The sequence below is a fragment of the Mustela erminea genome, chromosome 3 (genome assembly GCF_009829155.1).
Source record: "Mustela erminea isolate mMusErm1 chromosome 3, mMusErm1.Pri, whole genome shotgun sequence".
Classification (NCBI taxonomy): domain Eukaryota; kingdom Metazoa; phylum Chordata; class Mammalia; order Carnivora; family Mustelidae; genus Mustela; species Mustela erminea.
In genome coordinates this window covers 93,941,468-93,954,815 of record NC_045616.1, presented here as the reverse complement: position 1 = coordinate 93,954,815, position 13,348 = coordinate 93,941,468, and the positions used below count along the sequence as shown (strand labels likewise).

Here is a 13,348-nt window from a genome sequence, read left to right as displayed (position 1 = left end):
GAACCCCACGATCAGCAGCTTTGGGTGAGGGTGCAGTGGATATGATCTGCCAGGGGCCATCTGGATGTTTTTCCCTCTACAGGGAAAGTAGAATCAGTTTGAGGATCATAGTTTCTGCCTTTAAAACCCTTGGTACATCTAAGAAGTCGCATTTGGGTTGATTGTATACAGTGCAGATTGCTTTTAGCTTCTCTGAGCCCTGGTAGATTGGTAAGAGTTTGTGAGTGGGATTTCAGACAGGCTATTCCAGTCTTAAATCCACCTGCACCGTACTGGACTTTCATAAAGAAGTGGAAAAATATGGGATGCCTGGGTGGCTCAGTGGATTAAGCCGCTGCCTTCGGCTAGTGTCCTGGGATTGAGCCCCGCATCGGGCTCTCTGCTCCGCAGGAAGCAGGCTTGCTTCCCCTTCTCTCTCTGCCTACGTGTGATCTCTCTCTCTGTCAAGTAAATAAATAAAATCTTTAAAAAAAAAATAAGTGGAGGGGGCACCTGGGTGGCTCAGTGGGTTAAGCCTCTGCCTTCAGCTCAGATCATGATCCCAGGGTCCTGGGATCGAGTCCCACATCGGGCTCTCTGCTCAGCAGGGAGGCTGCTTCCCACCGCCCCCCCACCTCTGTCTGTCTCTCTGCCTACTTGTGATTTCTCTCTGTCAGATAAAGAAATAAAATCTTCACAAAAATAAAATTTAAAAATAAGTAAGTGGAAAAATAACCTTTTTTGAGAGAGAATATAAGTCTACAAGGGCAGGGAATTTTGTCTGCTTTATTCATGATAGATCCTAGTCCCTAAAACAGTCCTGGACCAGTTGGGAGCTCAATAAATATTTGCTGAATGGAATTAAGTTGACATTCAGTCTCTTTACAAATCGAGTTTCCTGTTTCCAGTCAGTTTCTAGAGCAGTCAGCACAGTACTGTGCTGACCCATCTTCCTCGGCTCGGCTCCAACTCTCAGGGCTTGATGGACGCACAGTTGTGGGTTTGGGCCATGACAGAGCATTAACCACCATGCCTGGTTTGTGCTAGAAGGAAAACTTGTCTTTTATCATGGAAGGTTTTGTATTCTCTGACCTGAGACTCTATGTCTGACTACTCTGCCTCCTGTCCTGTGCCCAGACACAGCAGAGTGGTTGTTTAACACAAACCAGGTGTGACCCATACAATCCATGCAGATAATGCATGGGGTAATGGCACCCATCGGTAAGAACCTCCAGCCTACACCTGCAACTGTATCCCAGCACGCAGTGTAGACCCTGTGATCAGTAAATGAATGAAGGAGTCAGTGGCATAGTTGAATATTCTTATTGGATCTCTCCTCCAGTTCTATCTCAGTTTTAAAATCTATTTTAAAGAACATACTTTCTGGATCCTTGAGAAATTTCCTCAAGCAGAAGAACCTTCAGTTATGGTACTGATTGTCATAGGCAGGCAGACTGAACTGCTACTGCTCTACGACTGGGAATACAGGATGATGGACCCCTCTAGAACACAGCCTTCTGAATATAAGTGCCTCCCAGCTTTTCAGTGAGATGAGGAAGAACTCTCCCAGGCCATCGTGCTCTGGGCTCCACCAAGAGGGTTCCTGCCTCCCTCCCTGGACCAGCAGTGGGATTGGTCTGCCAAATTCTTCTCACTGGCCAGGAAGAGACCTAGTTACAGACTTTTACACTCTCCTCCTCCCAGGAAGATCCTTGAAAGTCATTTTAATTCTCCAGCCAGTCCTGGAAGTTTCATTCATTCGTCACCTACCATTTAACATGCATCCTCCCAGGTTCTGGTACACTGTGTCGAGGAAACCATGCTCAGCCCCTGCTGCCCACATCCGCACTAAGGCCTACTGGATCACTTCCGCCTGTGGTTGGCCTAGCAACCCTGCGACCTCTGTCACCAGGGAGACAGGAATGCTCAGCCAGCACAGATGCAGACTCTCCCTCCAAACTCAGTGTGTTTTCACACAGACTGTGCTAACTTCAAGAGTAAGACAGAGATGGCTGGGTGGCTCAGTTAGTTAAGTGCCAGACTCTTGGTTTCAGCTCATGTCCTGATCTCGTGGGTAGTGAGATCAAGCCCTGTGTCGGGCTCTGGGCTCAGCTGGAGTCTACTTGGATGTTCTGTCTCCCTGTCCTTCCCCAGCTCACGCTCTGTCTCAAATAAATACATAAATCTTTAAAAAAAAAAAAAAAAGAGTAGGACAGAGACCAGCAACAAACTGAATCAGAGTTGTTTATTTTTGTTTTATTGGAACATAACATGATCTGATATAAATATTAATTTATCAAATTCTTAATTGTTTCATAAATAAATATTAAGTTAACAGACATTTTACAGAATGTTGTGTTAAATAAGGTTAAAGTACATATTTATTTTGCCTGGAGCAAACTGGAGGAAAATAATTCCATGATCGGATATCTGAAATTGTCTCTAACATTTTATTTTTATGCCTTCTGCTTGTGTGAGGAGGTGAAATAGTAGGTTGCCTGAAATATCTACTTTGTCTCTGAAGTTTAAATCTACGACCGATCATTAAGTGCCCCCCCCACAGTTGCTTGGCCCTCATTCTCATTCCAAAAGATTTTTCTTCTCCTCAAAAATCTTTCACTACAATAAGTCAGTTTTGTCTCAACTTTCTGTTGTCCACTCAGTGTTTATGACACCAAGAAACACTTGCAGGTAGTCTAGGAACTTTTTTACTCTCCATCTTTCTCCTCCACATTTTTTCTGTGAAAAGAGCAGACAAGAGGTATTGTAGGAAAACTGTCAGTTCTTGTCAAAACAGACCCAGCTAGAAAAATATACTTAAGTTTCCACCAAATATCTTTAACTTACTTTTTGGCTGTCTATATGTGCTTTTATGAAAGACAGATTTTGGAATAGTTTATCCACAGCCGCTGCTTGTGCAGTTCGGTTCCTTAATATGTCTATACCCTGAAAGACTTCTTCGATGCACAGTTGGTGCTAAATGAAGAAAATTTTTAAAAAATATAAATAAAACAAGCTATAAAAATTTGGTGCAAAAAGTTGGACTTTGTTTTGTGGAGTTTACACAAGTTCCTTTCTCCCAAAAGTATTTTCCTTGTTTCTTTTCCAGGTGGAAAACCACCTCATACTGACCTATAATTTCTTCCTTTTCTAAAAAAAATATTTTATGTATTTATTTGAGAGACAGAGAAAGAGCATAGTGGGGTGAGGGTCGAGAGAGAGGGAGAAGCAGACTCCTTCCTGATCAGGAACCACGATGTGGGGCTTGATCCCAGGACCTTGAGATCATGTCCTGAGCCAAAGACAGCTGATTAAACAACTGAGCCACCCAGGCACCCTGAGCTATACTTTTAGTAAGTAAATGATATTTATATAATTATTGAGTTTGACAAATGATATAAATTAAATGCTTAATGAGAAATAAAGTGTTTAAGAAATATAATGCAACATTACTGATTTACCTTACATCAGAGTTTCCTCTGACAGTTCTAAGTGGTGATTTTATTCTATTTAGACTAATGATAGCACATCTTTTACATTTTAAAATGACCATGACATACTCCAAAGGTATATATTTCCATTAGAGTTAAAATCATTTAAGAAATGACTATTAATATGAGACTTCACTGTATATTTAAATGTCTATTGACCATAATTCTAAAAATATAACCCTAAGTTGCTGGTACTTACAGAAAGACTTCAAAGTGAGGAAAGCCATAGATAGAGGTGAATGGAGACTGGGAGGCACCTCTCACCCAATTTGGAATTTTTCTGGAAAGAACGCTTGACATGAGGCTCTTTGAGATGTAGAACTGACAACATCAGAAAAGGGCCTGATGCACTTGCCTAATGGATTCTACTTAATATGGTAGAGTCATTCCTAACACCATTCCTAATATTCAAAAGCACATACATTCACATCCACACGCATAAAAACAAAATAGGTCAAATTAAATCATCCCAAGGTTAACTAATTCTTTGTAGCTTAAAATACAAAACTGATTCATGCAATCATTTTGTCAAATAACAATTTAACTTACATTTTTATTTTCAGGAGTAGGAATCATCAGGTTCTGAAAAGGAAAAGAAATACATTCATCTTTAACATATTTTAAGATTCATAACTTTTAATATAATGTTTCCTAGTAACATGGCTATGCATTATATATTACTAACACTCATAATTTCATTATTAATAACAGATCTTTAAAAATTAGCCACTGTCAATGATAACCCATGTTTTTTAAAGACTGCTGGAATCAAAAAAAAAAATTACCCCGTCACCTATCAGCAGAGTTCGATGAGTGGAGAGCAGTGTCAAGGTCTCTGCCACCAGTCTGTTCATGGGATCTTCTACAGGAGTGACAGAAACATAGGCAGCCCCAAGAGCTAGCAAACTCAAATGCAGAAGCAGTCTCATAGCTCTCAAATGCTCAGTGTTTGCCTTGGGCAAAGAAAGTGCATACTACAAGATTGCATCCCCAACCAATTTATTCTCTATCTTTGAGGAAATGAATAATTTCTAACAATCAGATAGAGGATGCTTAATAATGGCATATCGTAATACAAAATGTTTCCAATGCCTTATATCTTAAAAAAATAATTTTGCCTTTATCTTTTAATAATTATAAAAATCCCTAATTCTCCCCCTTTAAAAACATTTTCTATTACAAAGAAAATCTTTGGGTTGATGAATTATTGCCTCACATTTGCATTTCTTAAAATTGGAAGATTGAATTTCCTCTTTAAAGATGTGTATAAAAAGGAGAGGTATAATGCACACCGTTAGATTTTATACCAGAATGTATAAATATTGGGAAAGTCTTTTTCAGGTTAACTAAATTCTATCACTATTGTTATTAGACCAATCTGTCTGTTTTTTTTTTTTTTAAAGATTTTATTTATTTATTTGACAGACAGCGATCACAAGTAGGCAGAGAGGCAGGCAGAGAGAGAGAGAGGAGGAAGCAGACTCCTTGCTGAGCAGAGAGACTGATGCAGGACTCAATCTCAGGACACTGGGATCAAGCTGAAGGCAGAGGCTTTAACCCACTGAGCCACCCAGGCACCCCTGGTTTTTTTCTTTTTTTTTTTTTTTAAGATTTTATTTATTTATTTGAGAGAAAGAGAATGAGCATGAGAAGAGGGGTGTCAGATGAAGAAGAAGACTCCATGCTTAGCAGGGAGTCCAATGTGCAACTCGATCCTAGGCCTCCAGGATCATGGCCTGAGCCAAAGCCAATCACTTAACCAACTAAGCCACCCAGGCACCCCTAGACCCATCTGTCTTAAAGGAATTATTTTTTTAAGCTTTTATTTATTTGTGTATTTATTTGTCAGAGAGAGAGAGAGAGAGAGCACAAGCAGATAGAGTGGCAGGCAGAGGCAGAGAGAGAAACAGCCTCCCCGTTGAGCAAGGAACCCAATGCGGGACTCCATCCCACAACCCTAGGATCATGACCTGAGTCGAAGGCTGTGGCTCAACTGACTGAGCCACACCGGCATTCCTTAAAAGGAATTTAAAATACTTGCAGAAAGATGGTGATTAGAGCAGAGACCATCAAAACTTAGCAGGGTCAAGTTCACTGGCAACTATGTTAGGATCCTTCCTGTTACCAGTGACCAAAAACCCAACCCCAGCTGGTTGAAGCCAAACAGGGAATTATTAGATCATACAACCAAATGGTCCAGGGTAGGGACTCCTTTATATCTTGCTTGTCTTGGTGATTCTTCCTTGGCTTTCTTGTCGGCCAGGTCTCCAACTGTGGTCCCAAGATGATGTCAAATCTCCTGGATCGTTATGTGTCCTGTTCCTGGGTGGCAGGAGAAAGCAAATTGTGCTTTTCCGTTTGCTCAATCAGAAGTCCTAGAATTCATCTTCCTTGTGACAAAGGACCTCGTGTTCACCCTTGAACAGTGGCTGGGATATGCGTTATACTGACTAGCTCTCCCTGTAGCTGGAAGCAAGCTTCACCCCCACCCAAGGTGCTCACTGGCTGTGCAGATCAATGGAATGTACAAGGTGTAGCACAGCAAAGGTGGTGGGACTAAGTAAACTGCAGCATTGAATGACCTGTCTAAAGTCTTGGACTGCTACTTAGCTTCAGACGATTGTTGCCATGTGACACCCTTGGATTTCTGTTGCTAGATCATCCCATTTTTTTTAAAGAATTCAAAAGCCTGCTTATTATGTATAACTTCCTGATTTTTAAATGCTGGCAATTCATATTTTTTAAAAAATGATATAGGGTACCACTGTACAGCCCTTGATTTACAGTATAACTGTGGGTCAGGTGGGAGGGCTAGTTATTTTTAAAAAAACCCTTCTATTCAAAATAATATTTTGAGTAATATTTTATTATGGTAAAATACACATAACATAAAATATAATATCTCAGCCATTTTTAAGTGTACTTAAAACGTACACTTAAAGTGTACACTAACAATGTTGTACACTCCATCTTGCAAAACTGAAACTCCACATCCATTAAACAACAGCTATTTCCCCTCTCCCCAGCCCCTGGTAATCATGCTTCTACTTTGTGTCTCTATGAATGTGACTCTTCTAGGTAACTCATGTAAGTGGAATCATATGGCACTTGTCTTTTTGTGACTGACTTATTTCACTGAAAAGATCTTCAAGATTCACCCACATTGTAGCATTGCACAGAACTTTCTTTCCTTTCCTTTTTAAGGCAGAACAATATTCCATCGTATCATATACCGCATTTTGCTTCTTCATTCACCTGTCAGTGGACATTTGGGTTGCTTGCATCTTTCGGCTATTGTGAATAATGCTGCTATGAGCATGAGTGTACAAAATTAGATTTCTTAAAATGTCCTAATTCATTAACTTTTCCTCTGTGGGACTGATCTCCCAAACCTGACTTCAAACTCTCTCATAGCAAAGACCATAAAATAATGTATTTAAAAGAGCTTTATTAATGTAAAACTCCATACAAAGGGTAATTATTTTAATCTCCTGTGCAGAGGAGATTAACTTTTGTTGCTATTCCACCCTCTGAACGGTGGCGTCATCCCCCTGAAGCGTGGGATACACAGCGACTTCATTTTAAAGAATATGGTGTGGTGGGCACCTGACTGGCTCAGTCAGATAAGCATCTGCGTTCGCTCAGGTCATGGTCCAGGGGTCAAGCCCCGTGTGGGCCTCCTGTTCAAAGGGGAATCTACTTGTCCCTCTCCCTCTGCCCCTTCGCCTGCTCATGCTCTCTCTCTCACTCTCAAATAAATAAACTCTTTTATAAAAAGTAAAGAATATAGTATGGGAAAGAGATTATAAGAAGACGAACTTTGCAATGGAGAAACCTAGCAAACCTCAAACAGGTGACCAAGGTCAACATCAATGAAGTTACATTAATCGCAACTACTCTTAACATGATGTAATGAGAATGGCATTTTATCTGTGATCTTCCTCAGCAAACCCGATAACCTCTATCTAACCAGGAGAAAAACATCATATATATCCAAATTGAGGGAGAAATACCTGGTCAACACTCCTTAAAAGGATCAAGGTCATAAAAAAAGGAGCAATGTCTGAGAAACTATTCACCGTACAGGAAGTCCAAGCATGGTGACTAAATGTGATGTGGTATCATGGGTGAAATCCAGGAACAGAAAAAGGACAGTAGATAAAACCAAGGAAATTCCAAAAAAAGCAATGGAGTCTAGTAATGTGCCACTGTTGGTTCCTCGGTTGTGTCAAATGTGCTACAGGAAACTGGGTGCAGGATATATAGGAACTCTCTATAAAATTGTTGCAACTTATGCAACTCTAAAACTGCCTTCGGCTCAGGTCATGATCTCAGGGTCCTGGGATCGAGTCCCACATTGGGCTCTCTGCTCAGCGGGGAGCCTGCTTCCTCCTCTCTCTCTCTGCCTGCCTCTCTGCCTACTTGTGATCTCTCTCTGTCAAATAAATAAATAAAATCTTAAAAAAAAAAACTATTTAAAGTTTGTTAAAAATAACATTGCAAGGGCACCTGGGTGGCTCAGTGGCTCAAAGCCTCTGCCTTTGGCTCAGGTCATGATCTCAGGGTCCTGGGATCAAGCCCCACATAGGGCTCTCTGCTCAGCAGGGAGCCTGCTTCCTCCTCTCTCTTTGCCTGCCTCTCTGCTACTTGTGATATCTGTCAAATAAATAAATAACATCTTTTTAAAAAATAACATTGCAAGGTTGCTGGGTGACTCAGTCTGTTAAGCGTTTGCCTTTGGTTCAGGTCATGATCTGAGGGTCCTCCATCGAGACCCTCATCAGACTCCATGCTCAGCAGGGAGTCTTCTTCTTCCCCACCCCTCCGTGGCCTCCCAACCCTGCTTGTACTCTCTCTCTCACTCTCTGTCTCAAATAAATAAATAAAATCTTTTTTTTTTTTTTAAGCATTGCAAGTTGAGAAAAGTTAATGGTTGTTTTTACTTTCATTATTAAAAAGACGTTGCATCCTGTAAATGTCTTGCACTCAGGACCTTTTCACTAGACTGTGAGCTACTTGAGTAGAAAGATTTTATTTAATTAACCTTTTTGTCCTCAAGAGCTAGCCTATTATTGTAGGTACTGTTTGTTGGAAGAAAAAAAAAACCTGAATGAATAAGCAGGTACATGGTTGTGTTAGTTGAAAAATTAATGTGAATATTATGGAAACTCAAGGAATCTATTCCCTGAGGCTGGGAGCCTCAATTAATAGAAAAAGCTTTGGCAGACTCCTTGAAAAAAAAGATAAAGCAAAACTTTAAGCCTCAGCTCTAGAGACCAATGTGAACTACTATGTGAACTACTATGGCATTTAAAAAAACCCACATTATTTTAGGAGAGCAGAAAATTAGCAATCAGTACTTGGAATTTTTAAGAACTACTAGTAAATATGTAAAAGAATTTCAAATAGTATTGAAAAGTTGTATTTGTGGGTAATATCCAAACTTTTGCCCCAAAACCTTTATCTCTACTAGTGGCTTCCAAATTGGCAACATGTTTTTTAAAAACTGGTAAGTGTGGTTTTTACTAACTGTGTAGTCATTTAAGGTCAAATGACTTTTCTATGAACTGATTCTAATCAATCAACTGGGCAAGATGCCACGAATTTTTTTTTGTGGTGACTAAATGTAAAATGATAGATAGCATCACTTTTTTTCCTTCCTTTCTTTTTTTTTTTTTTTTGACCCTATTCTAACCTCGATGCTTTCAATCCCCAAACATATCTTTAAAATAATTCTTTTTTATTGAATAAATAACATTATAGGAAGATAAACAGAACTTCCTCCCCTCGGCATAGCAACTGTTTGTTTTTTGATGACTTCTTCCAATCCTTACTAATACATAGATAGCTTCATAGGGTTGCAATCAATGGGTATGACACTGTGTTTATCTTTTTGCTTATAAATACCTCTCTTTCATGAATCTACTTATTATTTTAAAGGTTACGTGGTATTAGATAAAATTGGTATCTATAGCTTACTTGACCATTTGGATTGCTTCTAGTCTTCCATAACTATAAACAATGCTGCTAGAAAGCTCTTTGTATAATTTCTAAAAATATTTCCTTATCCCAAGGAACATGTGTGGTCATTTTTACAGCTCTTATTACATTTTACCAGATCACCCCTCTGAAAATATGAAACGGACAAAAAATAAATCCCTTGCATATCAGTGTTTTACAAATTACAAAGCGCTTTCACAAACATAGCTTTGTTTAATCCTGCTATCAGCACTGTGGGATAGATTTCTTTCCTTGAAATTTAGTTTAACAGTTTTGCTGATATAATGAGCAAGATGAACCCCCATGAAAGATGTGATGCAAGAAGCCATGGTAATCAAAAAGATTGGTGAATATGTAGGTAAACCTATATAATGCTGATTAGAAAATAATTTATTTAGGGGATTTCAAGACAATGAGGAACAAAAATGCTAAACAATGATAATGTGGGAGATACAGTAATCAGAGTTGGTGCATTTTATTGTTCTTGTACTGTTTAGAAATTTCCTAAAGATACTAACTTTAGGACAACCCTCTCAGGTCCCCTCTCTCTTTGGGAACTTTGTACTATCCCTCAATAAACTTTCCTATCACTCAATGAAAAAAAAAGGTATTAACTTTAGATTTCAAAATAGGCATGTGAAAAATTTAAGAGGACCCACTAAAAGAACAGGAATAGAATGTACAACTTTCAAGACAGTAGAATAAAACAAGGGCATAAAAAACAGCTCAGTCAGGGTGTCTGGGTGGCTCAGTTGGTTGAGCAACTGCCTTCTGCTCAGGTCATGATCCTGTAGTCCCGGGATCGAGTCCCGCATCAGGCTTCCAGCTCCATGGGGAGTCTGCTTCTCCCTCTGACCTTCTCCTCTCCCATGCTCTCTCTCACTGTCTCTCTTTCAAATAAATAAATAAAATCTTTTTTTTTTTTAAAAAAAGCTCAAACCAGAAACCAGGAAAGGAGAAAAAGCAAAGAAAAAGAGAAAGAGATATGAGATATGAGAAATACATCCAAATTCATCATGAATCACAGTAATGAAAACAGATTAAACTCATCTATTAAAAGGCAGATACTGTAAAATTCTACCAAAAATCATCTCTCAGCTGTTTTCAAGAGATATAGTTAATGCAAAATGATACTAAAAGCTTGAAAACCAAGGGATGGAAAAATATACTGGATAAACAATAATCAAAAGAAAGCTTATGTATCAATATTAATACAAGAATTTGTGTCAGGGGGCGCCTGGGTGGCTCAGTGGGTTAGGCCGCTGCCTTTGGCTCAGGTCATGATCTCAGGGTCCTGGGATCGAGTCCCACATTGGGCTCTCTGCTCAGCGGGGAGCCTGCTTCCTCCTCTCTCTCTCTCTGCCTGCCTCTCTGCCTACTTGTGATCTCTCTCTGTCAAATAAATAAATAAAATCTTTAAAAAAAAAAAGAATTTGTGTCAGAAAGTACTATAAGGAAAAAGAGATTCACTAATAAGTATAAAATAGTATCTCATAGTAGTTTTATCTTTCATTTCATTAATTATGGTATAAGCAAAATAAAACACTTTCTAGTAATAGTTTACTGAGAAACAGGAACTTGACTAGTTTGCTTTTTCAGTTCTTTTTATTTTAGGGATTAATCTTTTTTATTGCAATTCATTTCTACCCCCCTTTCTAGGATTGTTCTTTTAGTCTTATAGTTTCCTATAAAACTGTCATAAAGTTGAATTTTTTGTCGTGAAATTTATTTTGTCACGTCAATTTTTTTCTTGTTTGCTGTTTTTTTCTTGAAGTATTTTAAAGTAAATTACAGAAAAGCATGATGCTCCATCATTAACACATCATATGTATCTCAAAAAAAGAATTATTTTCTTACGTATCAAGATACTGTCACATCAAATATAATGAAATTAACAATAATAATTTTTTAGCATGTGATTTCTACTGTGTATCGTGTATCCCCCAAATTCCTTTCACATCTCTATGTGCAAACAAAGATCCAATCTGGGACCATGTGTTGTATCTTTTTTAAAAGTAAAGTCTTTTAGGGGTGGCTCAGATCATGATCTCAGAGTTGTGAGATCGAGCTCCAAGTTGGGCTCTGTGCCACGCGCAGAGTCTGCTTAATACTCTAACTTCCTCTCCCTCTTCCTCTCCCCCTGCTCTCGCCCTCTCTCTCTAAAATGAATAAATCTTTTTTTAAAAGTCTTTTAGAATCTATAGCAGCCCTTGGTTTTAATGACACTGATCTGAGAGCCTGGGCCAGTGTCTTATAACACATTCCACCTTCCAGATTAACCTTTTTCCATCCTTGTGGTGTTATTAACCTAATCCTAATTCCTGTGAACTGGAGGCCAAGTATAAAAGTATGATTAGATTCAAGTTAATTTTTGAATACCAAACGCATAAGAAATAATGTTGGGTACTTCATGTTAAGATTATAGTGGAAGAATATAGTCAATGGTATTGTAATAGGTTGTATGGTGACAGATGGTAGCTACACTTTGGGTAAGCATAGCATATAGTACAAATTTATTGAATCAGTATGTTATACACGGGAAACTCATGTGCATCAGACTCCCTGCTCTGCGGGGCGCTTGCTTCTCCCTTTCCCTCTGCCTGCCACTCTGCGTGTGTTGTCTTTCTGTCAAATAAATAAATAAAATCTTTTTTTTTTTTTAAACTGGTCTCTGGGGGTGCCTGGGTGGCTCAGTTGGCTAAGCATCTGCCTTTGGCGTAGGTTGTGATCCCACGGTCCTGGGACAGAGTTCCTCTTTGGGCTTCCCGCTCAGTGGAGAGTCTTCTCCCTCTTCCTCTGCCCCTCTCCTCTGCTTGTGCTCCCGCCGGGCGCTCTTTCTCTCTTGTGCCCTCTAATAAATCTTTTTTTAAAAAAAATATTTTATTTATTTATTAGACAGAGATCACAAGTAAGCAGAGAAGCAGGCAGAGAGAGGAGGAAGCAGGCTCCCCGCCGAGCAGAGAGCCCCATGCGGGGCTCGATCCGAGGACCCTGGGATCATGACCTGAGTGGAAGGCAGAGGCTTAACCCACTGAGCCACCCAGGTGCCCCTCAAAAAAATTTAAAAATGGGTTCTAGTCTTTGCCTATCTTTAAGATTATATTTAGTTTGTTACATAAAGCATTACTGTAAGTTTCAATCTGTTGTGTTTCATTAGTAACTTAAAATGTGTATTACTATAACTGATGCTTTCATGTTCCTCTTACTTGTTACAGCAAGAGAGTACTCACTGGCTTTCCCCACTTGCATCCTTTGACATGAACATTTTAGTTTATGTATTAAGTTCTGTAAATGATTGGGGGTTATGTGATTGGTGGGGATTTCCTACACTTTTCTGGATCAATAATCCTAACGTTTTGTTTTGATTTTAATTTCTTCCACTATTGTTTTGTAATTTCTGTCATTTTTCTTATAGGTCTTGCATGTGATAGCCCTCCATAAATTGGGTTCCAGAAAGCAATATTCAGTCATTTTTTAGTAACTGTTTCTCTTATTTTACTTAACATTTATCACACAAACACTAATTTTTTTTAACATACAAAAAGCGGTACATACTTAATATATACAATTTGATGGCTTCAAAGGTTAAGTATAGGGGCGCCTGGGTGGCTCAGTGGGTTAAGCCGCTGCCTTCGGCTCAGGTCATGATCTCAGGGTCCTGGGATCGAGTCCCACATCGGGCTCTCTGCTCAGAGGGGAGCCTGCTTCCCTCTCTCTCTCTCTCTCTCTGCCAGCCTCTCTGCCTACCTGTGATCTCTCTCTGTCAAATAAATAAATAAAATCTTAAAAAAAAAAGGTTAAGTATAAACCACCAGGGAAATCATCACTATTGTCAATGTCATTGGTATATCCATTACTTCCAAAAGTTTGCTCCCACC

General features: G+C 39.2%; 2 protein-coding genes across 8 annotated transcripts in view; one reads left to right on the top strand and one right to left on the bottom strand.

Moving 5' to 3' along the window:
• RAD50 (RAD50 double strand break repair protein) overlaps window positions 1–13,348 on the top strand; it is a 230,906-nt gene that overhangs the window by 114,993 nt on the left and 102,565 nt on the right. The gene's annotated exons all lie outside the window — the stretch shown is intronic.
• On the bottom strand, window positions 2,502–4,422 carry IL5 (interleukin 5). Its single transcript, XM_032336775.1, has 4 exons — window positions 4,256–4,422; window positions 4,020–4,052; window positions 2,827–2,955; window positions 2,502–2,718 (listed from the first exon to the last, which is right to left on the bottom strand). Exons 1-4 carry the CDS (start codon window positions 4,397–4,399, stop codon window positions 2,620–2,622), a joined length of 405 nt encoding a protein of 134 aa, XP_032192666.1. The 5' UTR covers window positions 4,400–4,422; the 3' UTR covers window positions 2,502–2,619.

Coding starts and splice junctions, on each gene's coding strand:
- IL5 (XM_032336775.1), bottom strand. CDS start 4,399: ATGAGACTGCTTCTGCATTTGAGTTTGCTAGCTCTTGGGGCTGCCTAT. Junction 4,053..4,255: donor CTCTGCTGATAGGTGACGGG/GTAATTTTTTTT, acceptor TTTCCTTTTCAG/AACCTGATGATTCCTACTCC. Junction 2,719..2,826: donor CACATATAGACAGCCAAAAA/GTAAGTTAAAGA, acceptor CTCTTTTCACAG/AAAAAATGTGGAGGAGAAAG.